Genomic DNA, 25,892 nt, shown 5'->3' with positions numbered 1-25,892 from the left:
TTGAATAAATGTGAAGCTTTTCTCTGCCAATCAGTGAACAAAATACCTAGTACAGATCGATCAATAAACAGCAAACCTTAATTTAATATAATAAAAGCTTTATTTCATCCTATCCTAAGTATGTTAGCACTGTTGAACGCATTGTCAAAGCCCAAGTAGCACATTCAGACCTCCTGACAGTGGCACAGGCACATAATGAGGGACAAATAGACCCCTCAATCTGGTTTAGGGGACTCTGATGAGAATGTTTTATCTTAAAGAGGACATGATGTCATTGCAAAGGGTTTTTGTTCTTAGAGAAACCTCCATTTAAAAGGAAATGCATTGATTGGAGTCTGAAGTTCTTACCTTGAAATGACAGGAAGACCCGTGGCTGTGGTGGAAAAAGACCATGGACGCCGGTGACACAGAGGACGAGGGGAAGTAACAACCTCATGCTCGTCCCAAACGGCCAAACCCTGAGCGCTCCTGACCTCCCCATGACTGCTGAGGAGAGACACCCAGACCAGCCCACCTGCACAGACAAGGTGAAGGAACTGTTCATGACAAAAGAGTTGTACTGAGGAGAAAATACTTTTCAAAGGCTTCAGATGGAAAGAATAAAATGTATGCACTGTATGGAATCCTATTAGGAACATGAATGTTCCTGTAGCTCAACTGGTAGAGCATTGCATTAGCAAGCGCAAGGTTTGGGGTTCAAATCCCAGGGAACACATGATAGTAGAAAATTGTTAGGCTGAATGCACTGTACCTTGCTTTGGATAAAAGCATCTGCTAAATGCATAAATTTTAATTTAATTTTACATTTTAGTATTGATGCCATATTTTATTAATTTAAATTATTTATATATATATATATATATATATATATATATATATATATATGTGTGTGTGTGTATATATGTATATATGTGTGTGTGTGTGTGTGTGTGCGTGCATGTATGTTTGATATCTAAACAGAATTTACTATAATTATCATACAACGTAAGTCTAAGGGCCAAGGCATTACAGTCATGTGCATAGTTCTGCCACTTTTTCTATTTTAAACTTGCCGTAATCATGTAAAAAATGTGATGCAACTGGCAAATCACAAGAATTATGTTGGTACTGTAAGTCGACTTTTGACTGTAAAAAGGTCCATTTGTACAACGTCAAGTAATGCATATTTTTGTACGAATAAAATTAACATACCAGCTTCATTTAACTTGCCCCATAGACTTCCATTCTTAATGCCTTACAGCACATGCATTTTTACAAACAACGGAACAATTCAAAATGTGTGGTTATTGACGTAAGGCAGCAGAGTTAGAAAAAGCTCAACTTTTATTGAACCCACAACATTCCTTTAAAAGTTCAACATATTTCTTTGCGTTTGAAACATTAGCCACTTTCTGTGAGAAGAACTGGCTTTGATATAGTGCACAATCAACAGGGTATCAAAAGCAGCCAGTTAAAATACATATTTCAATAGCTCCTGTCCAGGTGGAGTCAATATTTTACCTTTACACGAGAAAGACTTGTACAGTATAAAAGGAATGTTCATGTAGGAGTAGCTCAGAGAAATGGACGTTTTTGTTTCTAACAAAATAATGAATGGAAACTCATTTGTGTTTCTTTCCCCTCTGTTCTATTATGGGACAACAAAAAGTTCAATAATACATGGGGAGGAGATTGATTTCATCTGGAACTCTTGCTTTGTGCTCCAAGGAGAACAGACAGCCTTCTCTGACCAGTGCACTCTTGGAAAATAAGAATACATGCGGTTCATAATTATATATTAATAATATGTTTGTTTTGTAGCAGAGCGAGTGCAGAAGGACAAAGAACAGAGTAAGAATAGCACAGTCTCAATGCTCATGTCTTATACATGAATCATGTGAAAGATTGATAGCAACTTTTTACAAGACATATGAGGTATGAGCACACTGCACAGGGTGCGTTCAAAGTGAGCAGCAATGTATGAATACAAGAAAACACCACTTAGGGTGCTATTCGCCCGGAATCCACTTTTTAAGTTGTTTTGCATGTAAATATCCTCTATAAGGACGATGATGAACCTATTTCATTGGTTTTTCAGCATCTCACACCATGAGTACCACATTTTTAGAATGCCATGCTAGGTTAATATTCAAGAGTTACAGTTAGATTATTCTCTTTTAAATCAACAATATGAAAATACATTTGAGCTATTTCACTGACATTTCCAGAGTCCTTATGAATTCGGCGATGAGGTGATTTCTGAGCGGCTTTGAACCAAAACTCGATGCAAACTGGATCACAGTGTGATCTGAGAAAGTCAAACGTCTATCAAAGCTGTCTTTCATACCACTTCAGCTCGGAGCACAGCAGCCTGGAAACGTATTACGAGCGGTTTATCTTCAAGCTTATCATCTTGTGTTTGTCATGGCTATCTGCGTAATGAGTTTTCCATCATTCTCCTTATGGAAGTGTCAGTTGAATCCAATTATTGCTCACTAGAAATATAACAGCCAACTTCAACTAAGAACTGGCTCATCTTAAGTAGGTTTAACAGATTGAAAGAAATTAAGTGTTTTTTTGTAATGTTCTGAAACAATGCTATGGAAACTTGACTATACAGTATGAATGCTTCTAGATTTCTAGTGCTACCTGCCTGTGCATAACTGCCATGAAGGTGTTCTTGGTGGTTGAAAAAGCAATGCTATGTGCTTGCTAGTCTCTGTGATATTAAGGTATCTTCTTTAATATAAGTCAGTGAGATTTAGTTTGACAGTTTATTGCAATGACCAACATAAAGCTGTTTGGTTTGCAAGTGACTTCTGTGTGAGCTGTGCTTCATGCATTGCTACACTATTGACAATACACAATGGACTGAAGTGATTGCACCTTTTGATATAAAAGCAAATATTCATAACAAACTGCATGATTTAAGGCACCATTCATGTCTGTTGCCCAAACATCACCCAGCGTTCCTCTGGAGGCAAAACGTCCTCTTAGGCTTCGGCTATGTCTGTAGTGTTGTTGTGAAGGTAGGGGCGGAGCATAGAGACTATGCCGTTTCTCGTTTGTTACTCTTGAGTAGACCAATTCACTTTATTGAGGCATACTGCCCCCATCTGGAATAGAATGTGGAGTATGACTTGATTTTTTTGCCAGACATGACACATGGCACCTTTAAGTTAGAGATTCAAATGTTTGATAAAAATGTCATATATTAGTTTTTAATATAATAACTGCTGCCCTAACCTTATGCAGATAAAATGTATTCTGGAAGTGCATTGTGGATTATCATCACCATACCACACCCTGTCATTCACCAGCTCATACACACTCAGTGCCAGGCATGCACACTCTACCACAGTGTGACGACAATAAAAGCACCCATTCAATATTGCATTTTACATTGGACTAAATCCCAGATACTATCTTTAGTGACACTTATAAAATAATAACATCAGTGTCTTCAGTCTCAGACTCCCATAGACTCATTCACACTCACTGCTGTCTTGTCTGTGAGACACACAGCACACATTCCACAACGTCTCAGGACGCATTGAATACATACCAGTGGTCAAACTGAGACAACTAGACAGCTCTTTTTCACAATATCTAAAAATAAAGACAATTACTAATATATCAAGAAATAGAAAATCAGTTAAGAAATCAGATTTTGTTCAAAAATGCATCAGTGGAATTCGTTGGAAGCAAAAAAGCACTTTTTTAAACAAGCAATACACATGTAAAATAGCATTTCACTAAAGTCAAGCAAAATCAATTATTAAAAATATATATTAATGGGGTAAGAAAAATGCAAGTAAATGTATAAGTAAAAGTGCTAACAAGTAAATTAACAAGTAAATATCCTAATATATTAATAAATCTTAGAACTAAATTGAAATTAAGCAAAATTTTTGGGACATCATCAGGTATTAAAATAATTCCTCTTTTTTTTTTTTTTTTTTTTTATAAGTAGCTTTTTTGAATGAGTAGGAATCATATTATAACAAAGATCAGAAATAACACTATATACGACTGTCTATTTCCGAGATAAGCATTGTCTATTTTTTTTTTATATAGACTCTTCTCTCATCAGGTCTTATGATTTCCCGTCTCTGGTGGGCATCTGCACCTGTTAGCCTGAGCTTGGAGTCCCCCCTCCCCTAACGCTGTCCAGTTCGGTCCACACAGGAGCTCATCTGCCCCTAACGGGACTCACCTTCTAAGGCTTCCTCCCTGAGCAGAGAGCGGGTGAGTGCTGTAGTCACAGACGTGGTGAAGAAATACAGGGTTGTGTGGACTTCCCCAGTGAGAGTGAAGAGAGGTGTTAGTCCAACCGGCTGACTGCGGGACAGAGAAGAGAGCGGTTGAGAAGACTGAGAGGTAGAGAGAGAGGGAGAGAAGGGTGGACTGGTTTCCTGTTACACTCCTCTCTTCTTGAGCCCCCCTTCCCTTTTCTTTCCCTTTTCTTTCCCCTCCTCTCCTCTTTCTCTCTCTCTCTCTCTCTCTCGCTCTCTGTCTCTGTCTATAAGTCACTGAACAGATATTCCAGACCTCCGAGTCTGACTCTGCCTGCTCAGTGAGCAGCAGCAGTCTTTGGAAACAGTGCCTGAGCTCCAGAGTCGCATTCTCCTTATTAAAGCCCTTTTAGATCCATTAGTGCATGCAGAATTTACAGTACGAGATTTACATTTACATAAAAGTGCAACACAGCTCAGCAGAGAAAAAAAATCTTTCTATGATGGCCATTTTTATTTTTTTTTTTTTATCAAAAATGAAAACAGTTAAGCCTATTTTATGGAAGCAATGTATATATATTTATTTATTATTACTATAGTTATTATTTCTACTTTCTTTGTCTTTTATGTTAACTGTTAACCAACAATATACAGATTGCATAGATGAGTTTAATTCACAAAAACTGATGCTATTTCTGTGCCGTCAAATTGCATTGCAATTTTTCTTTTTTTTTAAAGAGGTTTCCTGAACCATGCATTCCGTCAGTCTTCAGTCTTCCTCACGTGGGAAAGTTATTTTCCTGTTTAAAAATTCACAAATTCAAAATAATTCACGAGTTACCAGAAAATGAATCCCAACAGGGTGATCAGGGCCAGGAATCCTATTATTTTGTTATCCTATCTTGATTCACAAATATATGGTTAGTAGGTTTTTATATTTTAACATCCCTGCTATGTGCGGCTATCAGAACAGCCCTGCGGCCCATTTTTGAGGCACAGCCCCCTAGTTCAGAACCACCGGATTAAACAAGCATCCTGCTATTAATATAAAGCACCATAAATCAACAGTAAAATGTCTCCATACACACATCCACATCCCAGATTAAATGTTATTTCTGTCTAAGGATTCCAGTTTCAAAGGGAGTGCAGGGAGCCGGACGCTCTGGAGCCAATTTTCAAACCACATTGTGCAGACTTCAGCAAGGAAAGTCAGAATTGACCTCACCACCGCAATTTATTAATTACAGATGGTGAAAGCTGGATCTGTATCATGTGAATGATAGCCAAGTGTTCAATGGAATTACAAAGAGCCCAAATACAGTACTCTAAATGAAATGCATGACAGCTACAGTGGCCCCAAACAGAATTTGGACAAATAAGCCACTACAAATTGTAACTTGTTTTGCTTTCTTGAAGCAAATGCCACTTGGTTTCAAATTGTGTGTCTAATGCAGTGACTTTTATGCATTTTTGTGTGACTTACGTTTATAGTACAATCAGTTTTTCTCTTAAACTTTAGCAGATTCAACTTTACTGGTCAAAACTAACAAAAGGATGCTGCATTTGTCTGAAAATAAAGCACACACTGGGTGCAAATGATCAATTGATTTTAGAAGACCGTTTCCTCTATGATGTGACATGACCTATAAAGATATCTTGTAATACTTTAACCATAAAAATCCACAATTGTCCCTTGGAGACCCATAAAGAACATCTTTAGAACAATTCAAAGCATTGAATTCTTAAATAAATAAATTAGGCTATTGTACGGATTTAATATGCAATAAAAAAGAAAAAAGACAGAAAACAGAAACATTGCTTTTTCTGAAAGTATTCATATTTTAAGCAATATACTAATAATATATTCATTTTGACATTTATATTTTTCTCCATAATTCATGCAATAGCCTATTGTATCTATTTAATTTTGTAGGGAAAAGGATAAACTGCTAAATTGTTAAATATCTGCTGTTGTTCACTGATGTGTGAAGGGGTTTCCTAAAGTTGTGAGCTGTAATTAGAGATTACTGTGTTGTAATTACAGTCTCAGGTTAAATACATTAGCAGTCTGCCTCGACAATAAGACTAAGTGTGTGTAAGTGTATGGGTGTGTATTAGTATGTGCTTGGTTGGGACAGCAGGAAATAATTAGCTCTTCTCTCTTGAAGTGATTTACAGCTTTTCAGTGAAACGGGTTGATGGGTTGTTCATTGGGCTGTAAATCCACACACAGACGTGCCGCATTACTTACTTGAGTAAAGAAACATCACAAACCGTACACTAAAAAGAGTTTTAGATAATATTTCAGGCCTCAAACCACAAAAACACACGTGACTTGCTGAAATGTCTGATCATAAAGAATTGTGTCTATAAAGACTGATGACTCAGTCTGCTTTGGGAAGCATTATTCCTGGATATCTGTGATGTTAGAAACTTGCCTAAAATGGTTGGGTTGGCTGCCAAAACAATGCTTTGCCTGAAGGAAATGTTTCTGGAATATTAAGGTGATTATTTTAATGAAAGGAAAATAATACATAGTAAATGGAGACTGTCTGAGTCACACAGCAGAGAAGTGCTGCATTTGCGTTTTTGTCCACTTGTACTAATGCGTGTGTGCTTCCTTACCTCTTTACAGATGTTCAACATTTGTCACACAGATGTTAAGTGGCTCATACATAATCTGGGGTCAGAGGTGGCTTAAACTCTGCATTAGTAATGGTCATCACAAACGGACACACATGCTAATGTAAAGACACACAGACATTCTGCACAGACCACCGCCTTTACTAATGCAAAACTTTTTTTGCAAGTCCTTGTGTCAACAGAAGAAGTGGAGAAAAGTTGGGTATTATTTAGATTTAGATCCGGATATGAAAAATTGGACTCAAACCTGGACCCTGGTGACACTGCTTTGAAAAGTTTGCACATATATTTAATCCAGTTTAAGCTCTATTGACTTCCACAGAAAGACTTTTCCCTCAGTTTGTAAAAAAGAAAAAGAAAATTGTGTATACATAATTTTTACACTTAATTAGCATGAATTTATAGCCACTACACTTTGTCATGAGGATGATGTGATAAAATTGTTTACTAACATTGCCTTTGCACAGTTAGTTCCAGTTTGATTGAAGAATTGCTGAAGTTGGACTGTCTGAAAAGTCAAAACGGTTCACATAGAAATGCATTTCCCCTAGGGGGATTTAGGGAAGTGCAGGGGGTTTGTGAGGTGATGAAAAGCTAATCATAAAAATGAAAATAAATAATAAAAAAGCAAAATAAAAGCAATCAAAAGAAATCACTCACTAAAAATGAAGTATTTTGTTTACTTGCATGTCATGTGACCATGTGAATGTGTTGTAAATTATTAAATTGTTAACTTTAAATCTAAAATAATCTAAATTAAAATCTTACTATAAAAAAGGCTATCTAATTTGACCTGCATGTCACCATCAACCAACATCAAATAACAACTGTGAATTTGTGAATGTTTAAATTATTGAAATATTACCTTAAAATTGCAGGAAGCACTTCAAAGGCCAAAAAACAAAAACAAAACAAAAAAGATGATTAATACAAATTTACAGCTCAAATACCGGTAAGACATTTTGTGGATACATAGGTGAATTAACTAAAATAGAAGATGTACATTTCAAATTTCATTGTGCATCGGTTAAACCAAAATTATCTGTCATTATCAAAATTTCACAGTCGCTGTCAAAAGAGTTTGAATCCAGCATTGTAACAGCCCTTAAATATATTACCTTTCAGGTTAATCTGCACTATTACACCTATTTTCAAACCTTTAGCTGAAACACACAAATATTCCCTGTTGAAACAAACTGCATATACTGGTTAGGAACAGCTGGTTCTTTTCTTGTTTAAGATGGTTCTTTGCTGGTTTAAGCTGGTTCTTTGCTTGTTCAAGATGTTTTTTTTTTTTGTTTTTTTTGCTGGTTTAAGATTGTCCTTTGTTGGTTTAAGATGGCCCTTTGCTGGTTTAAGCTGGTCCTTTGCTGGTTTAAGCTGGTCCTTTGCTGGTTTAAGATGTTTTTTTTTTTTTTTTTGCTGGTTTAAGATTGTCCTTTGTTGGTTTAAGATGGTCCTTTGCTGGTTTAAAATGGTCTTTTGCTGGTTTAAGCACGTCTTTTGTTGGTTTAAGCTGGTCCTTTGCTGGTTTAAGGTGGTCCTTTGCTTGTTTATGCTAGTGATTTGGTGGTTTAAGTTGGTCCTTTGCTGGTTTAAGTTTGTCCTTTGCTGGTTTATCCTGGTCCTTTGCTTGTTTAAGTTGGTCCTTTGCTGGTTTATCCTGGTCCTTTGCTTGTTTATGCTGGTCCTTTGCTGGTTTAAGATGGTCCTTTGCTGGTTTAAATTGGTCCTTTGCTGGTTAAAGCTTGTTCTTTGTTGGTTTAAGATGGTCCTTTGCTGGTTTAAGCTGGTCGTTTGCTGCTTTAAAATGGTCCTTTTGCTTGTTTATGGTTTTGATTAGCTGGTTTAAGCTGGTCCTTTGCTGGTTTAGGATGGTCTTTTGCTGGTTTAAGATGGTCCTTTGTTGGTTTAAGCTGGTCCTTTGCTGGTTTAAGCTGGTCCTTTGCTGGTCTAAGCTGGTCCTTTGCTGTTTTAAGATGGTCCTTTGCTTGTTTATGCTGGTGATTTGGTGGTTTAACCTGGTCCTTTGCTGGTTTATCCTGGTCCTTTGCTTGTTTAAGATCATCCTTTGCTTGCTTAAGCTGGTCCATTGCTGTTTTAAGATGGTCCTTTGCTTGTTTATGCTGGTGATTTGGTGGTTTATCCTGGTCCTTTGCTTGTTTAAGCTCATCCTTTGCTTGCTTAAACTGGTCCTTTGCTGGTTTAAGCTGGTCCTTTGCTGTTTTAAGCTGGTCCTTTGCTTGTTTATGCTGGTCCTTTTCTGGTCCTTTGCTGGTTTAAGCTGGTCGTTTGTTGGTTTAAGCTGGTCCTTTGCTGGTTTAAGATGGTCCTTTGCTGGTTTAAGCTGGTCCTTTGCTGTTTTAAGATGGTCCTTTGCTGTTTTAAGATGGTTCTTTGCTTGTTTAAGCTGGTTATTTGGTGGGTTAAGCTGGTCCTTTACTTGCTTAAAGGAACACTCCGACTTTTGGGGACTTTAGCTTATTCACAGTATCCCCCAGAGTTAGATAAGTCCATACCTTTTTCATTTCTGTGCGTTCTGTAAGTGTTATATGACGCACCCACCGCTAGCCTAGCTTTGCACAAAGACTGGATGTAAATGGATACTGTTAGCATTGTAATCCCAATAAGTGACAAAATAATGCAAACATTTTCCTATTTACATGTTGTGATCTGTATAGTCACAGCATGTACAAATAACAAGGCTATATGAGACAGAGACCATTTTTAATCATTTAAATACTGGGAACTATATTGGGCGGAGTGGCTACTTGGGCGGAGTGATTAGCGCAGCACACGAGACGCGCTGTTGATGGTTCCATAAACAAAACAAGTGACTAGCTAGACGTGACTCGTGATCATGGTTGACTTTGAGGAATTGTCAGGAATTTTACTGTGTATCAAACCAAGATCCAGAACCATATAGTTTTGAGCCAGAATACACAGACGAGGAGTTACAAAATTTGGAATCTGTAAGACAAGATGTCGAAGGGAGAATCAGAACGAACACAGACTGGTGCTGTAAATGTGGAACAAACCAACCTATGCCGACAGAACCGAGTGCCTTTGTTGTAATGAATGGGACCGGGTATTGCCATCAATATCAAGGCTTGATGACAATCAAAATATTTCCGTCACTACCAGGGAAGATTTCTCTGCCCTAATACACCCGGCAGTTGTCGTTTTTTTTCCTAATGTGACAAGATCAACTGGAAGAAACGCCCCATGCCGAGTGAACCTAATGGTCAGCTGTCCACCAAGTAAGTGATTTTGTTATAATGATCACGAGCAGTGTGTTCATGACAACACAATAATAACAATAAAGGGGATACACGGAGCCCCTATTCACGTAATAGTGTCACTACTAAAGTTATATTACATTAGCATGGCAGTGTTACAGTATGGATAATGTTAGTCATCTCAAAACATAACGGAACACTTACCGCAGCAACAGGTGATCCAATTTGTCCTGTCTTTATTATCGATGGGATGGCTGTATACTTTAGCACGCGTTTCATGGTCCGTGCGGCAATTTGCATTTTTTCAAAATAGTCGTCCACAGTAAAATGTTCAGAGCAAACGAAATACTTCGTGATGGTGTTTACAGGCGTGTTTGGATCTATTTCCAGAGCAAGTAGCCATTGATTCATCAGGTCAGCATTTTTGGTTGGAATTCTATGAAACATCATAGTATTTCCTGGTCTCCCCTGTTTATTGTCACAGCTCTTTACAATACAGCAAACACCCATGATTGTACATTATAAATGTACTTTCTAGTAATTGCTGACTCTATTACTCCAACTCTGAGCGAACACTCTGCTCATCACCACGGCGCGCCTCGTGTGCTGCGCTAATCACTCCGCTCAAGTAGCCACTCCGCCCAAGTAACATTAGCTGTGCTCCTACGCCAAGTGAGAATATAGTTCCCAGTATTTATACGATTAAAAATGGTCTCTGTCTCATATAGCCTTGTTATTTGTACATGCTGTGACTATACAGATCACAACATGTAAATAGGAAAATGTTTGCATTATTTTGTCACTTATTGGGATTACAATGCTAACAGTATCCATTTACATCCAGTCTTTGTGCAAAGCTAGGCTAGCGGTGGGTGCGTCAGATAACACTTACAGAACGCACAGAAATGAAAAAGGTATGTATGGACTTATCTAACTCTGGGGGATACTGTGAATAAGCTAAAGTCCCAAAAAGTCGGAGTGTTCCTTTAAGCTGGTCCTTTGCTTGTTTAAGCTAGTCCTTTGCTGGTCATGTGTTGTCAAAGGACCCGGATAAACCAGCATCGCAGAGTCAAAACATACCTAATCAGCATATGCAGTTTTTTTTTTTTTCAGCAGGGTTCCCTTTTTTTTTTACCCAGCATGCTCCAGGGAAATTTCACCTACAGTCACCCAGCATGGCCCTTTATAGCTCTCTTCGGTGAAACTTCTTTAGTTCTAATAAGGTTCTTTGATGAATAAGTCACTTCTTAACGCCAGATCTGCTGATTGATAGCCTTGCTTGTTAGCTATTGACTCTGAATAGAAACGCATAGTTCCCTGAAAGGCCAGGGGACCTAGCTTTAGCATATCTAGCATAGCTGCAGCCGGGTCTGGAAACTGGGAAGCAAAGCTTGGATAAATAAAAGGAGGAAAAGTGTATAATGAGAGTGCTAATAAGTAGCACAACAGAGTATAAAGTGTTAAGCTACTAAAAGATTTTGTCAGTGGGCTTAAATCACTGACAAAGGATTGACAAAACTGGACTTTGGTTGGCCACCAACTAGACTATGGTGGTACTTGTGTCTGTGAGGAATGCTTCAAGCACTGAGAGTTTTCTATTCTGTGAAAGTCATGCTAAATCAAGTTGTTTATACCCTGGAGAACACATAGATCTGTAGGTTTAGCGGTCTCAACTTCAAAGAGCTTGAGTGAGATTTCCACTAACATTTGTTTCTTGAAAAATGAAACTAGACGTTCAGGCTTGGTTATTGATTTCAGGCTCTTGTGTTGTTCGATGGAAGATGACTTGCCATTCAGGGGAGAGACATCAGAATACTTCTATATCTAAGCAATATCGACGGCACGTGATTTTTAGGATTGAACCAAAGGGACGGGGGAAATTTGTAAGTGAGCGATGAGGAGGAAAAAGACAAAGTCAGCTTTATACCAGAGCTGCGTGATCTTGATCTAACAAGATAAGCTCATCCTGACTCACTCAGCAACCATTTCTGTCCGAGTACGTGTTGTTGTGTCAAAATCGGTCTGTTTCTTTCCCATATGGTACCTCAAAATAGTGGTGAGAGCATCAAAATATGGAGAAATGCTCAACTTTATGCATATGAGAAATGAAAAACATATATCGAAATCTGAATTTGAGTTTAAATTCAATGGTAATAAAGCTACATTTGTAAAGAATATTTATGGAAATAATAATTTGGCAAACTGAATGTAATGTTTTCAGACTCTTAATTGCATGTAAACTGGAATTAAATGAAAATTAATCATAGATTATGTTAAACATATATTTAATTAATTTCATAAGTACACCTATATTTCACAATTATTATGAAATTTCATAATTATTTTGTCTTTGAAGTTTGGTTCAAATGTACCGCTGAATGTAAAAACTAACATTTAAGGCTAAAATAAATAATTTAATGTAAGTTTCATTTAAAAACATTTGTAATCATGCTCTATTGTATTAGATTTAAATATAAATTACCTTAAACCTAAATGTAATATTGAAGAACAAACTATGGTTAAAATGATAATTAGTACTTTACATGTGCTTTAGTATGCTAATCAACATATCAAAACAGGTTTGCTTTAAAGCACAACAAATGATTATTAAAACAATGATTTAAAATCTATTTGACATTATTACAAAGTGCACATTTTAAAAATGTTTAAAAAAAAACAGTCATGAAAATGTACTTTATTCTTATTTGGCATTTTATTTATACACTGTAAAATTATCGCTGTGATTGGTTAATACGTCTTAAAATAAGTAATAATGCTGTTTCAAATTAAAGTGTTTTTGCTTGAAGTAAAATTTTAAGTTTAATTAACTTTAGTTAAGTTGGATATTTAGGGGATCTCAACATATTTTAAGTTGTTATAACTAATTGCAGAACCATTTTTATTTTTACAGTGATATAGTATATTATCAGCAAATACAGTTTATAAAGCTCAAGTACACTACAAGTGCATAAATATATTTTAAGTGCGCTTTTAAAAAAAAAAGAAATCCCACTAAAATCATGCAAAATAGTGGTACTTTTCTGAAACTCAAAACCATAAAATGGTTTTACTGATATGGCATTTTACTACTAACAAAGCCTTTGTTGTGTCTTAAAACAGGTTGTTGTGACATTTTTAAAGCAGAGCAGATCTAAAATTTACAAAATCTGTCAAATATGTGTATTCGCCAACCAGTTACATCTTATTTTTTTTCTCTACACAGTAATCCAGTCTGATTGTAGCCGAAATGAAGCATAGTTAAGTGGTGTGAACCCTCCTTTAATCATGTTACCAATAAAAGACAAATCCCATCTATTTCCGTAAAATATATGTATGATAGTCACACAGTATATTTAATAACTTCCATTCTCCTAGTGCTCAGTGGGAGCGGATATTTGGGGGGAAAAATGTGGTATAAACATCGATCAATTAATTTTGTCCCCTACAGCAAATTTTAATACTAACATATTTCATAAAGCTGACAGCAAAAGACATGCTTTCATGATTAAATAATCACTGGATTTTAAATCAATTCAGACTTGTGTTAAAGTTAATATCCCTTTCATTTCAGAGCTTTATCCTCATAAAGAATATGCTCATGGAAAGATCCCCTGGACAGATCACATTTCCTGCACTTTAAAGTGAACCGCTATTTTGAATCATGGCTTGATTTGGGCTGCAAGACAGCGTGGGTGTAAGTTTCAGAGAGGTTAACCTTTTTGTCTTTTGTTCTTTGGCATAAATTCAGTTTATATATATATATATATATATATATATATATATATATATATATATATATATATATATATATATATATTTTAATAGGGCTGTCCCTTTAATGTGTTAATTTACTGCACTCAAATGTATTTTTTCTTTTATGTTTTGTTTGTTGCACTGTATCTTATGTTTTTTGTGGTGTTTTGTTCTGTTTTGTTTTTTTGTTTTGTTTTGTTGTGTTGTGTCATGTTTTGTTTTGTTTTGTTTTTTGTTTTTTGTTTTGCTTTGCTTTGATTTGCTTTGCTTTGATTTTTAAAAGCATTCAGAAAATGTTTGTATTCTGGGCTATGTCACTGATTTAAGTGCCCTTGACATACATCACACTTGCCTCTTTTACAGCCCTATAGGCTCTTAAGAACGGCATATAAAAATGTCCATTAAACCTCGGTCTTTGACAGAACTGCTCAGAGCCAATGAGTAAAAGAGGCAAAAGTGAGACATATTCTGAAGACCTACTGTACATAGCACAACACAACATAATTGACAAAATTTGGGCATTTAGGGGACAATAGTCTCTCATTTTTTATAAGATTTTGCACTTTCCCTCTTCCCCTCGCTCACCAGCACTAAAGGAGCCCCTTTCACTGCAGATACACATCTGTGGGACATCACAAGATGGATATAATTATTTGCTATAATGAGTTATTCAAATTAGCAACACGAAGATCCACTGGAGTGAGTGACAGAAAAGAAAGTGTATCTCTCTTCCTATCAACAAATTAACAACTTTTGAACCTTTATTGGACATGGATCATTATGCAATTCATATAAAGAGAGATAGTTCATGTATACAGATTTACATTTGCATAGATTACCCATAAATAGACATGTTTCTTCATTTACTCACCCTCAGCCATGTCATTCCAAATTTTTCTTTAGTGGAAACCAAAAGAAAATGTTTACTTTTATTTATTTTGTTCATAAACTGAATGTAAAGCATCCTACAACTTATCCATGCAGTAGATTCCAGATTTACTCAAGTGACATTGCTCAAGTTTTATGTGAGTAACTCACAATTTTTTCTGTATTGGAGCTTGAAAGCGCCTGCTTACTTTGTAACCACAGCTGCATGAGCATTCATCAAAACATCTACTTTTTGGTGTCCCACTAAAAAAAAAGAAAGTCATACAGATTTAAAACAACATTAGTGTGAGCAAATACAGATAACGGTGAACTTTTTTTCCTTTGTACCTAATTTAAACTTACTGTATCTGAACCTGTGCTTGAGGATTATTTGGAGGTATATAACTTTAATAGCGCAGCACCATGTACTAATCAATGTGATATACTGCAGAACATGCTCTTTGCCCTGGTGCCTCCAGAACACCTGTAAACAATCACCTTCTTCATGGTCTGTCTGCTCTCTGAGTGTCTCTTGGACCAGATCCAACAGACTCACCTGAAAGGAAATCAGACGGGACAGAAAAAAAGAGTGGTCGGTCCATCGACACGGTATTGTTTGACTCGCTGGTATAGACAGGTGGAACCTACAGCAAGTGAAAACAGATGAACATACCAACCCAACACCTTAGAAAGAATGTGTTACTTAGTGTACGTGGACACAGAAGGTTGCTTTTTCAGACAGGAAAAACAAAAACAACGCTTTTGAGGGCTACCCTCAGGTTTTCACCAACCTACTTGACCTTTCTTCAAGGGGTCACGGCTTAATTTCTATACATTCTGATGATGGTCACAGACCTCCCTCAATGTAGATAGTTCTGAAACAAGTGTGATAAATTAGACCTGTTAGGAACAGGGTGCACCAGGTTCAACATTCCCTTCATTTGACTCATCCATCAAAATTACTCCTTTTACTCCATTCAGTGGTGATACATTCTTGAATACACATTGTTTTGGGTCTTAAAACAGCATTCCTGTCAAACAGACAGATTTGAATGTTGAGGCTTCAGCTGCATTCTCGGGTCAATCACATATAATACTGACCACAGTAAGTTAGTGTAGCGATGTATAAATCACAGCTCACAGTCATTTTCAAATCAAGGAGTTTTCTGTTAATCGCCATGGCAATTTTGTTGCAAAATTAGCCAAATCCATGTTGGAAAATATTTTGCGCTCACACAGAATTCCTGTTTGTGTGGATTTCTATTGAAATAATAGGATTTTTTAAGTAAATGTGACGCACCTTCCCACATTGCATATAATTTTTTTTTTTAATTCACACATATAAATATTAAATATGATTAAATATCAAATATAAAGTGTATACATATAAAGTTTTGGGAATCGCCAATATTCCAGAGACTTTTTGCCCTTGACACAGTCATAAAGATCTTTGAAGGACCTATCTATGATATCATTTACTGATTTGATGGACAACCATTTTTCACAAATTAATAAGCAGTGATTTTTCTCTCTTTCTTTCTTTCTTTCTTTCTTTCTTTCTTTGACTTTTTACAAGTACATTGTTTTAATATAATTGCCTTTGCGGGTCTAGTATCTTGAAAAGCTCAAAAAGACACACCAGAGGAATTTCAATTTGCTTGTGTTCATGGAAAACCTCTTATCGAGTGCAATTGGGACACAATAGATCTTGTCCTGTTGTCTTTCTCTTTTAGAAAACCGCATCAGTGTTGACTGCTGTGAATGGTCGGGATTCTCCTGTTGAGCTTTTGGAAAGGTCATAGGTCAGCTGTCCGTCTCAACTGGAGTGGCAGTCTCAAGGGTGACCTTCTCGACCTCAAGGGAAATAAGGTCAGAAAGAATACTCATCTGGCAAATGGAGTAGCCTACTCTTGTGAAAAGTAACATATTGATTTTAATTGGCAGTGTCAGAACAGATATGGTATGAAACTAATCAAGCGAAATGCAACCAAATGTGCTCCATTCTTTTATACAAAAAAACAAAACAAAAAACAGGGACTGATTAAAATAAATTAATAGTTCACTTTTATTTACTCATACCATTTCATTGCTTTATTTTGACTGAGAGACTAAATAAGTAATATTTAGAAAAACCTTAATACAATTCATATATTAAAAGTTGGTAGCTGTAAAAGCTAAACAGAATAACCTGAATGGCTGAAAGAATATAATATTATGAATATATATTACCTATTATAATCTTCTGAAGTCATACTGTAGTTTTGTAGCTCTGACTGGAGAACTGCTATGATCAGTGAATTGAACATCCAATTCAACTTTTATTTCTAATAGATCATTCAGTTCAGCTTAAGCAAACAAAGCCTTTACAGTGAACCAGGTGATATGTTACTCATTTCTTGCAAATATAGCTATATCGTACTGCCATGAAAGGGTTTAAAACATAATTTTGGGAGTGCTCTTTGTGGGTTGTTGGCTCCATATTGGTATTGGCCACCTAGACCATCCATCTACCTCCAAAATCCCTATTTAACTCCTGCATAAGGCCAAATTCGAACTCTTTCCACCCAAGTGAGCACCATTGCCACCACATCACAAAGAGTGCAGGAATCAGTAGATTGAGAAAGAAAACCATTTAAGACATAGAAACTACCACATGGTTACCAAAGCTCAAATGGTCTCAAAACACAGTTGAAATTCTATTTTACTAAGAATTCACAACATGTGGAAGGATCTTGAGTCAGGTTCCATTAGCAGCTATTCATCATGGATGGGAGCGTCGACCGCTTCTGACAGATGTTCCAGAAGCCCAGTCCTGCGTGACGAATGTTGGCCTTTCTGTTGAGGTCAGTTACCTCTCCAGCTATTGAATGTAGATGCATGATGTGACATTATTAAATCCTTGGGACCTTGTGTGGCTCTGAGGGAGGTAGAACCGTCTCTTGTGGAATAATAGATGTACTTCAGAACATACATTATGTAGTCTTGCAGCCACCTTTTTGCCCTAAATGAAACTTCCTGCACCCTAACTATCCCCAAGACAGCTACTAAAACCTGTCCCAGCATCCCCTTGAAACCTACTAAGATGAGTCACCTGTGGTTAAGAAACCAGGGCAGGATGTCTTCTGAAGAATAACCAGGTCAAGGCAGCATTGAACGGTGACCTGAAGTTCACCCAGTCCAGATGTGCATTCATTTCACTGGGAAACACACTGACAGATGTACAGATGAGAAGCAATTTGATCAATGTGATCTGATTTAGTGCCATTTGTGACATTCTATGGACAAATGGTTTTGAATAATGAAACTAAACCGTATAACAGCGTTGTCCCAAGTCACAAATAAATAAATAAATCTCTCATAGCACACTACACTAATTTTAACCTTCATTTTAAAAGTATTTCATATCCTTTTATATATCTATTTATTTATTAGTTTGTTCAGAAAACAATAACCAGTAAATGCTGTGATGATTTTAATGTGCAACAGATCATGACATTAGGTCTGTTTTTGTACTCCTTGTGTCACAACTCAAATGTGAAGACTTTGACACTGTGTTTTTCTCTCTCTCTCTCTCTCTCTCTCTCTCTCTCTCTATATATATATATATATATATATATATATATATATATATATATATATATATATATTAGGGATGCACGATAATATCGGCACAATATCGGTATCGGCCGATAAAAGCTTAAAATGACCATTATCGGTATCGGCCGATATGAATATTTCTGCCGATGAGCCAAACCGATATTCTCCAAGTGAAATAATTGACCTGTTTTTCAGATGTGAATGTCTGTCTACATTTGTAAAATAATACATTTATGGTAGAATCAGTACAGAAGAGATACATGGATTTCTCTTCAGTAAAATTAAAGTTTAAATATATCAGTATATATTTGTATATATATCGATATCGGTATCGGCATCGACCAAAATTATTTTGAAAATATCGGCATATCGAATATCGGCCAAAATCCAATATCGTGCATCCCTAATATATATATATATATATATATATATATATATATATATATATAATGTTTCTTCCTTCGGCTCTTTTAAAAAGAATAATTTTACACTAATACTTAAGAACTTAGAAAATAATTTGCATTCTTAAAAGTATTAACATAAATGAATATACTAAGTAAATTGAACCAATTTTATTTCATGGTTTAAATGGTAAACCACATTCATGGTTACTTTCATAATCAAATAAACTACTTTAGATCATTATTGAATAATGTCAAAAGATGGAATAATATTAAGACATGTTAGTTACATTTATCATTAATGTAAAAGTAATAGATTGCACACAAGTATTTTCTCAGACCTGGCAAAAGCATTTTTTATGTTATAATCATGTTATTTCAGATTGTCATGCAGGGCTCCATGACGCTAATTTTACCAGTAGCTGCTGAGCAAATTCTGCCTCAGGACAATGTTGCCAGTTTCTCTGCTTACAAATATTTTAGACTTATTTTCCACTCTCTGAGTCATTATGGTTTCATTTTCCTTTATCATTATTCAATAAACACTCCCTAAAGAAAATCTGACTTCAGGAAGTCAGTGACTCCCACTGAAAGTGCTCTAGCGTTTAACTAATAATATGAAAGCCTCCTCTGAAAATTGAATTGTATTACAGCTATAAATTTCCTCCACCCTAGAAAAAGATCTGCTAAGACTGCACAATCAATAGCAATGCACTCAACTCAAGACTTTGTTTTTACAATTAAGAATAGGGCGGCATGCATTATTCCTGTGCATACTGGGTGAATTAACGTGGGACTACGCCACATTTTTTCTTATTAGTCTGGCTGGGCGGGATGAAAGAGTATATTGGCTAAACATTCAGCAAGCTGTTATGAATCCGCCCTGTCTAAACATCTTGCTGTTTTATATGCTTCCTGGGGCCAGAGGTCATTGCAAACAGGCATGACCAATCATCATGTAAATCTGGATCTGAGCGGGGCCTGTCTGTCAGGAATCACTCGACAGAATCCAGTAGCGAGTAGAAATAAGGTTTATTTCAACAGTCAGTAGACCAAACAGAATTGCTTGCAGACAACGGGCACCAAGCAGGTCCTAGGGAACACAACAGCTGTAGTGTAGACTCCAAGCAGGGCAGACCAGAAATGTGATGTGCTGAGACGATCCTCAAACATAAGCAGACCACAGATCAAGCAGACATATAAGCTGGATCTCCGAGCAATCCAAGAGCGTGACCAGAACTGCACAGAACAGAGATCAGAACACAGACAGCAACCCAAACGATCTGACACTGAACCTGACTGACACAGCCCTACATATAGGACTAGTAAACGAGACACACCTGCGACTGATCTGATTGCTCGTCAGCGCAGCTGGCGCTGATAGGCAATCAGATCAGTGCAGTACACACAAAATGAGCAAGCAAACCTGCGAACCGTGACATTACCCCACCCCCTAGGAGCGTCACCTGACGCTCTCAGAGGGTCCTACCTGGCGATTGTAAGCATCAATAAGGGAATGATCCAATATGTCCCGGGCAGGTACCCAACTCCTCTCCTCCGGACCGTAACCCTCCCAGTCCACCAAGTACTGGAATCCACGTCCCCTCCGCCTTGAATCCAGGATACGATTAACCGAATAGGCTGGTTCCCCATCTACGATTCGCGGCGGTGGGGGAACCGGGACAGGCGGATTTATAGTTGAACGAAAAACGGGCTTGATTTTAGATACGTGGAAGGCGGGGTGAATCCTCCGGTATGCCGGAGGGAGTTTGAGGCGGACCGTCACCGGACTAAGAATTTTGGTGATGGTAAACGGGCCGATGAATTTAGGAGCTAATTTTCTACAAACGGAGCGGAGAGGAATATCAGCAGATGAAAGCCACACTTTTTGACCAGCGACGTAGACGGGAGGTTTCGACCGGTGGCGATCGGCCTGGACCTTAGTGCGCAAACCCACCTGGAGAAGGGTCTCCCTGGCCGTTCTCCAGATGTCTCTGCACCCCTGGACGAATTCGTGAGCAGAGGGGACCGCGACTTCAGATGCCAGACTAGGAAAAATTGGTGGCTGGTACCCTAAACTACACTCAAACGGAGAAAGGCCCGTGGACGACACTGGTAATGAGTTATGCGCATACTCAACCCATGAGATATGCTGACTCCAAGAGGACGGATTCTGTGACGCTAAACATCGTAACCCTCGTTCCAAATCTTGGTTAGCCCGCTCCGTCTGACCATTGCTCTGGGGATGAAACCCAGAAGAAAGACTGACATTCGCCCCCAGCAACCGACAAAACGCTCTCCAAAATTTGGATATAAACTGGGGACCCCTGTCAGAGACCACGTCTGTCGGGAGGCCATGGATACGAAACACGTGGTCTATGACAGCAACTGCTGTCTCTCTGGCTGATGGTAATTTGGGCAGAGGGATAAAATGCGCAGCCTTCGAGAACCTGTCCACCACAGTTAAAACCACTGTGTTACCCTGTGAGGCAGGGAGACCTGTAACGAAATCTAGCGCAATATGTGACCAGGGTCTCGAAGGAACTGACAACGGTTGAAGGAGCCCAGCAGGAGGGCGAGTGGAAGACTTACAACTAGCACAGACCGAGCAGGCCAATACAAAACGACGAGTGTCACGAGCCATAGTTTGCCACCAGAACCGTTGCTTAATGAGAAAAATGGTGCGATTTACTCCTGGATGACACGCCAGCTTGGAACAATGACCCCACCGAATGACGTTGGACCTCAATTTCTCTGGCACAAATAAACGACCCGGTGGACATCCGGGCGGAGGCACTACCCCATCTAAGGCCATGCGGACCTTCGACTCGATCTCCCAGGTCAACATTGAAACCACACAATTATGTGGAACGATGGACTCGGGAGAAACCGGGCGTTCAGATTGGTCAAAAATACGGGACAAAGCATCAGGTTTGATGTTCTTGGAACCTGGACGATAGGAAATGGAAAAATCGAACCGACCGAAAAAAAGTGCCCACCGAGCCTGCCTAGAGTTAAGTCGTTTGGCGGATCTGATGTATTCAAGGTTCTTGTGGTCGGTCCAAACAATGAAAGGTACCCCCGAACCCTCCAACCAATGACGCCATTCCTCCAAGGCTAACTTGACTGCCAACAACTCTCTATTACCAATGTCGTAATTACGTTCAGCGGAAGACAAACGATGAGAATAATAAGCGCACGGATGAACCTTGCCGTCCATAGAGGAGCGCTGGGAGAGAACCGCACCTACCCCCACCTCTGACGCATCGACCTCCACCACAAACTGACGAGAGGGATCAGGAGCAACGAGAATGGGGGCTGAAACAAAGCAGTTCTTGAGTTTAGAGAATGCAACATCAGCTGCACTAGACCACCTGAAAGTCGTCATGGTGGAGGTCAAGGCTGTCAGAGGCGCGGCTAGTTGGCTATAGTTGCGAATAAAACGCCGGTAAAAATTGGCAAAGCCCAGAAACCTCTGCAGGGCCTTGCGGGAATCTGGAGTTGGCCAATTAACCATTGCCTGAATCTTGTCGGGATCCATGCGCACCCCCTCAGACGACACGATATATCCTAAAAAAGGAACAGACTGTGCATGAAAAGCGCATTTCTCCGCCTTGACAAAAAGTCCATTCTCCAACAGCCTCTGAAGCACTCGTCTGACGTGCTGAACGTGTTCCTGGAGAGACGAAGAAAATATCAATATGTCATCCAGGTAAACATATATGAACTGATCAACCATGTCTCTCAGCACATCGTTAACGAGTGCCTGGAAAACCGCGGGGGAGTTGGAAAGACCGAAAGGCATAACCAAGTATTCAAAGTGCCCCCTGGGGGTATTAAATGCGGTTTTCCACTCATCCCCCTTCCTGATGCGGACCAAATGATAGGCGTTACGTAGATCTAACTTGGTGAACCAAGAAGCACCCTGCAGCCTCTCGAAAGCTGAAGACATCAGCGGCAAAGGATAAGTATTCTTTACCGTGATGCTGTTCAACCCTCGGTAATCAATACAAGGACGCAGGGAACCGTCCTTCTTGCCCACAAAGAAGAATCCCGCCCCTGCAGGAGAAGAGGAAGGACGGATGAGTTTGGCTGCCAGAGAATCAGAAATATATTTCTCCATGGCCTCCCTCTCCGGAGTGGAAAGAGAGTATAATCTGCCCTTAGGCGGAGACGTACCTGGCAATAAGTCTATAGCACAGTCATAAGGACGGTGCGGAGGAAGAGAAGCAGCTCGGGACTTACTGAACACCTCCTTCAGGTCGAGGTACTCCCCGGGCACGTTAGACAGATCCACCTGCTCATCCTGCAACACAGAACAAGACACAGAAGAACACGCAGACACCAAACAAGATGCATGACAGTTATCACTCCAAGACATGACAGAGTTCTGACGCCAATTTATGTGAGGGTTGTGCAGTGTGAGCCAAGGGTGTCCTAACACCACAGGAGCCAATGCGGAGTCAATAAGGAGAAAGTGAATCTCCTCAACGTGGTTACCCGACGTGATCAGACTCACCGGTCCGGTGGAGTGGGTGACCGATGACAGGAGTTGTCCACCCAGGGCATTAACTGAGATGGGGTGAGTGACGGGAATTATAGGTACTCCCAGACGAAGTGCCAGGTCATGGTCCATAAAACTCCCCTCAGCCCCGGAGTCCACCAGAGCCTCACATCGATGATAAGAGGAGCCCCACTGCAGTCTTACTGGAAGGAGTGTCGCTTCACGAGAGGATTCATCCCAGGATATGCCACCCGTCAGTAACCTCCGTTCTACTGACGGGTGTTGGCTTTTACCGGGCACTTAGACGCAAAGTGACCCCCGGCTCCACAGTATAGGCACAGTCCTTGCGCTCTTCTGCGCTCCTTCTCCTCCCTGGAGAGACGAGCTCTGCCCACCTGCATGGGTTCCGGATTGAACGAGTCACCAACCACATCACCTGAAGGAAAGACCGGATGGACCTCCATATCTGGAACTCGACCTCGCTGCACCAGAAGACTTCGACGTTGTAACCTTGTGTCTACTCGGATAGCTAGATCAATCAACCCATCCAAAGTTGCAGGTAGCTCCAGGGTGTATATCTCATTTTGGATGCGGTCGGCCAACCCATGCAAAAACATGTCCCACTGCGCCTCGCTGTTCCACTTACACTCTGCAGCTAGTGTCCGGAATTCAATGGAATAGTCAGTAACCGATCTGTGGTCCTGACGTAAATCCGCCAACACTCGGGCTGCTTCCCTGCCTGCAACTGCCCGATCAAAAACTTTCTTGAGCTCAGTGCTGAAAGTCTGGAAAGACTCTAAACAGTCATGTCCCTGTTCCCAAACAGTGGTTCCCCATAGCGCCGCTCTTCCAGATAGAAGGGTAATGACAAAAGCCACTTTAGATTCCTCAGTGGGAAATGATGACCTCTGAAGAGAAAAAAACAAAGAGCATTTTGTCAAAAATGATCGACATAGATGTGGCTCACCAGCATAGGCAGCAGGAGGAGGCAGACGGGGCTCCGTATTGTAGGTGCGATGATCCGTGGGGGGAACAGCGGGTGGTGGAATGGGCGCAGTGGGCACGTGGGCAGGCTCGACTCTAAGATGTTGTAACTGCTTGGTTAACTCCGATACTTGTCCCACCAAGGCCTGTATTGCTCGACCAGAAGCCATGATCTGTTCGTCTTGTCGATCAAATCGTGCATTATTATTGTGGAGGGCTTCTCTCAGTTCGTTTACACTCGCTGGATCCATAACGTGGGTCAGATCGTTATGTCAGGAATCACTCGACAGAATCCAGTAGCGAGTAGAAATAAGGTTTATTTCAACAGTCAGTAGACCAAACAGAATTGCTTGCAGACAACGGGCACCAAGCAGGTCCTAGGGAACACAACAGCTGTAGTGTAGACTCCAAGCAGGGCAGACCAGAAATGTGATGTGCTGAGACGATCCTCAAACATAAGCAGACCACAGATCAAGCAGACATATAAGCTGGATCTCCGAGCAATCCAAGAGCGTGACCAGAACTGCACAGAACAGAGATCAGAACACAGACAGCAACCCAAACGATCTGACACTGAACCTGACTGACACAGCCCTACATATAGGACTAGTAAACGAGACACACCTGCGACTGATCTGATTGCTCGTCAGCGCAGCTGGCGCTGATAGGCAATCAGATCAGTGCAGTACACACAAAATGAGCAAGCAAACCTGCGAACCGTGACACTGTCATCCACACACAGTGCAATTCAATTCCATTTAATTTAATGAAGAAGGATGCATGTTAACCTCAGTTGATGGATTGCATTTTTTATGGACGGTTAACAAGACACATTCCAGATTTAAAAGAAAAAAAATGTGCATTTAAATTAAATAAGCAGCAACAAAAACAAAATCTCCTAGACTTAGAAAGAGAAGTCTCATATATAAAATAATAGTTAAAATATATGTAATATAAACTATATATCACATATCACAATATAACACAGCTCAGGACAGTTCAAAAACAATGCCTGAAGGGATTCCAGGAAAGGATTTTATTGTTGCCTAATAATATTTTAAGCATTCAGAATAACATATATACACGGAGCAGATAAAATAGTAGTAATTTCCCATTCCTGCTGAAATCGTTCTGCAATCACATACTCTGGAAAGATAAGTGAATGAAACAAACAGTGCTAATAACCTCAACATCCACACTCATAGAGCACCACTTCATTTTTGGGACAGAAACTGTTGATTCAGATGTTGGATAATAAAGACTTTTGAACATCTTTGGATGTAAAGTTGTTCGAGGTACAGACCTGGTAAGATAAGACTGCAGCCAGCAGATGGATTTATGTATCCATTTATATGAGGCTTTGGTTCTTTACTGGAAAATTTCATTGTGCCATTACCTCATTTGCTGATGAAAGGTTCAAACAGTGTTCTAGGCCACTTTGAGAATCCCAGGAAATTGGTTTATTATGGCAAAACAGGCTGGCCAATCAACCACACACTATTACAAACATGTGACAAGCCCAAACCTGAGCTGAAAAGTGGTATTATCAATGGACATGGGATGGAATTTCCATAATCCCATACTCACTCCACATTTAGTCTTTAATGTGATTTTGTTTTTTCCCAAATATAAACCAAAACTCACAACCATGCCTTGCACATTCAAATGTAAACTCCATTACTGGCATGGT

General features: G+C 39.2%; 1 protein-coding gene across 1 annotated transcript in view; it reads right to left on the bottom strand.

The window, feature by feature from the left end:
- LOC113048216 (semaphorin-3C-like) overlaps positions 1-4,454 on the bottom strand; it is a 45,411-nt gene extending 40,957 nt beyond the window's left edge. The window contains exons 1-2 of the mRNA XM_026209860.1: positions 4,196-4,454; positions 349-514 (exon numbers count right to left, since the gene is read on the bottom strand). Of these exons, the coding sequence (XP_026065645.1) occupies positions 349-481 (133 nt within the window). The 5' untranslated portion in view covers positions 482-514; positions 4,196-4,454. The remainder of the gene's footprint in view (positions 1-348; positions 515-4,195) is intronic.
- Between the last annotated feature and the right edge of the window lie 21,438 nt (positions 4,455-25,892).

Source organism: Carassius auratus, chromosome 29, assembly GCF_003368295.1.
Source record: "Carassius auratus strain Wakin chromosome 29, ASM336829v1, whole genome shotgun sequence".
In the NCBI taxonomy this organism is placed as follows: Eukaryota; Metazoa; Chordata; class Actinopteri; order Cypriniformes; family Cyprinidae; genus Carassius; species Carassius auratus.
The sequence above is the reverse complement of the archived record's forward strand: the minus strand, read 5'-3'. Positions and strand labels throughout refer to the sequence as shown.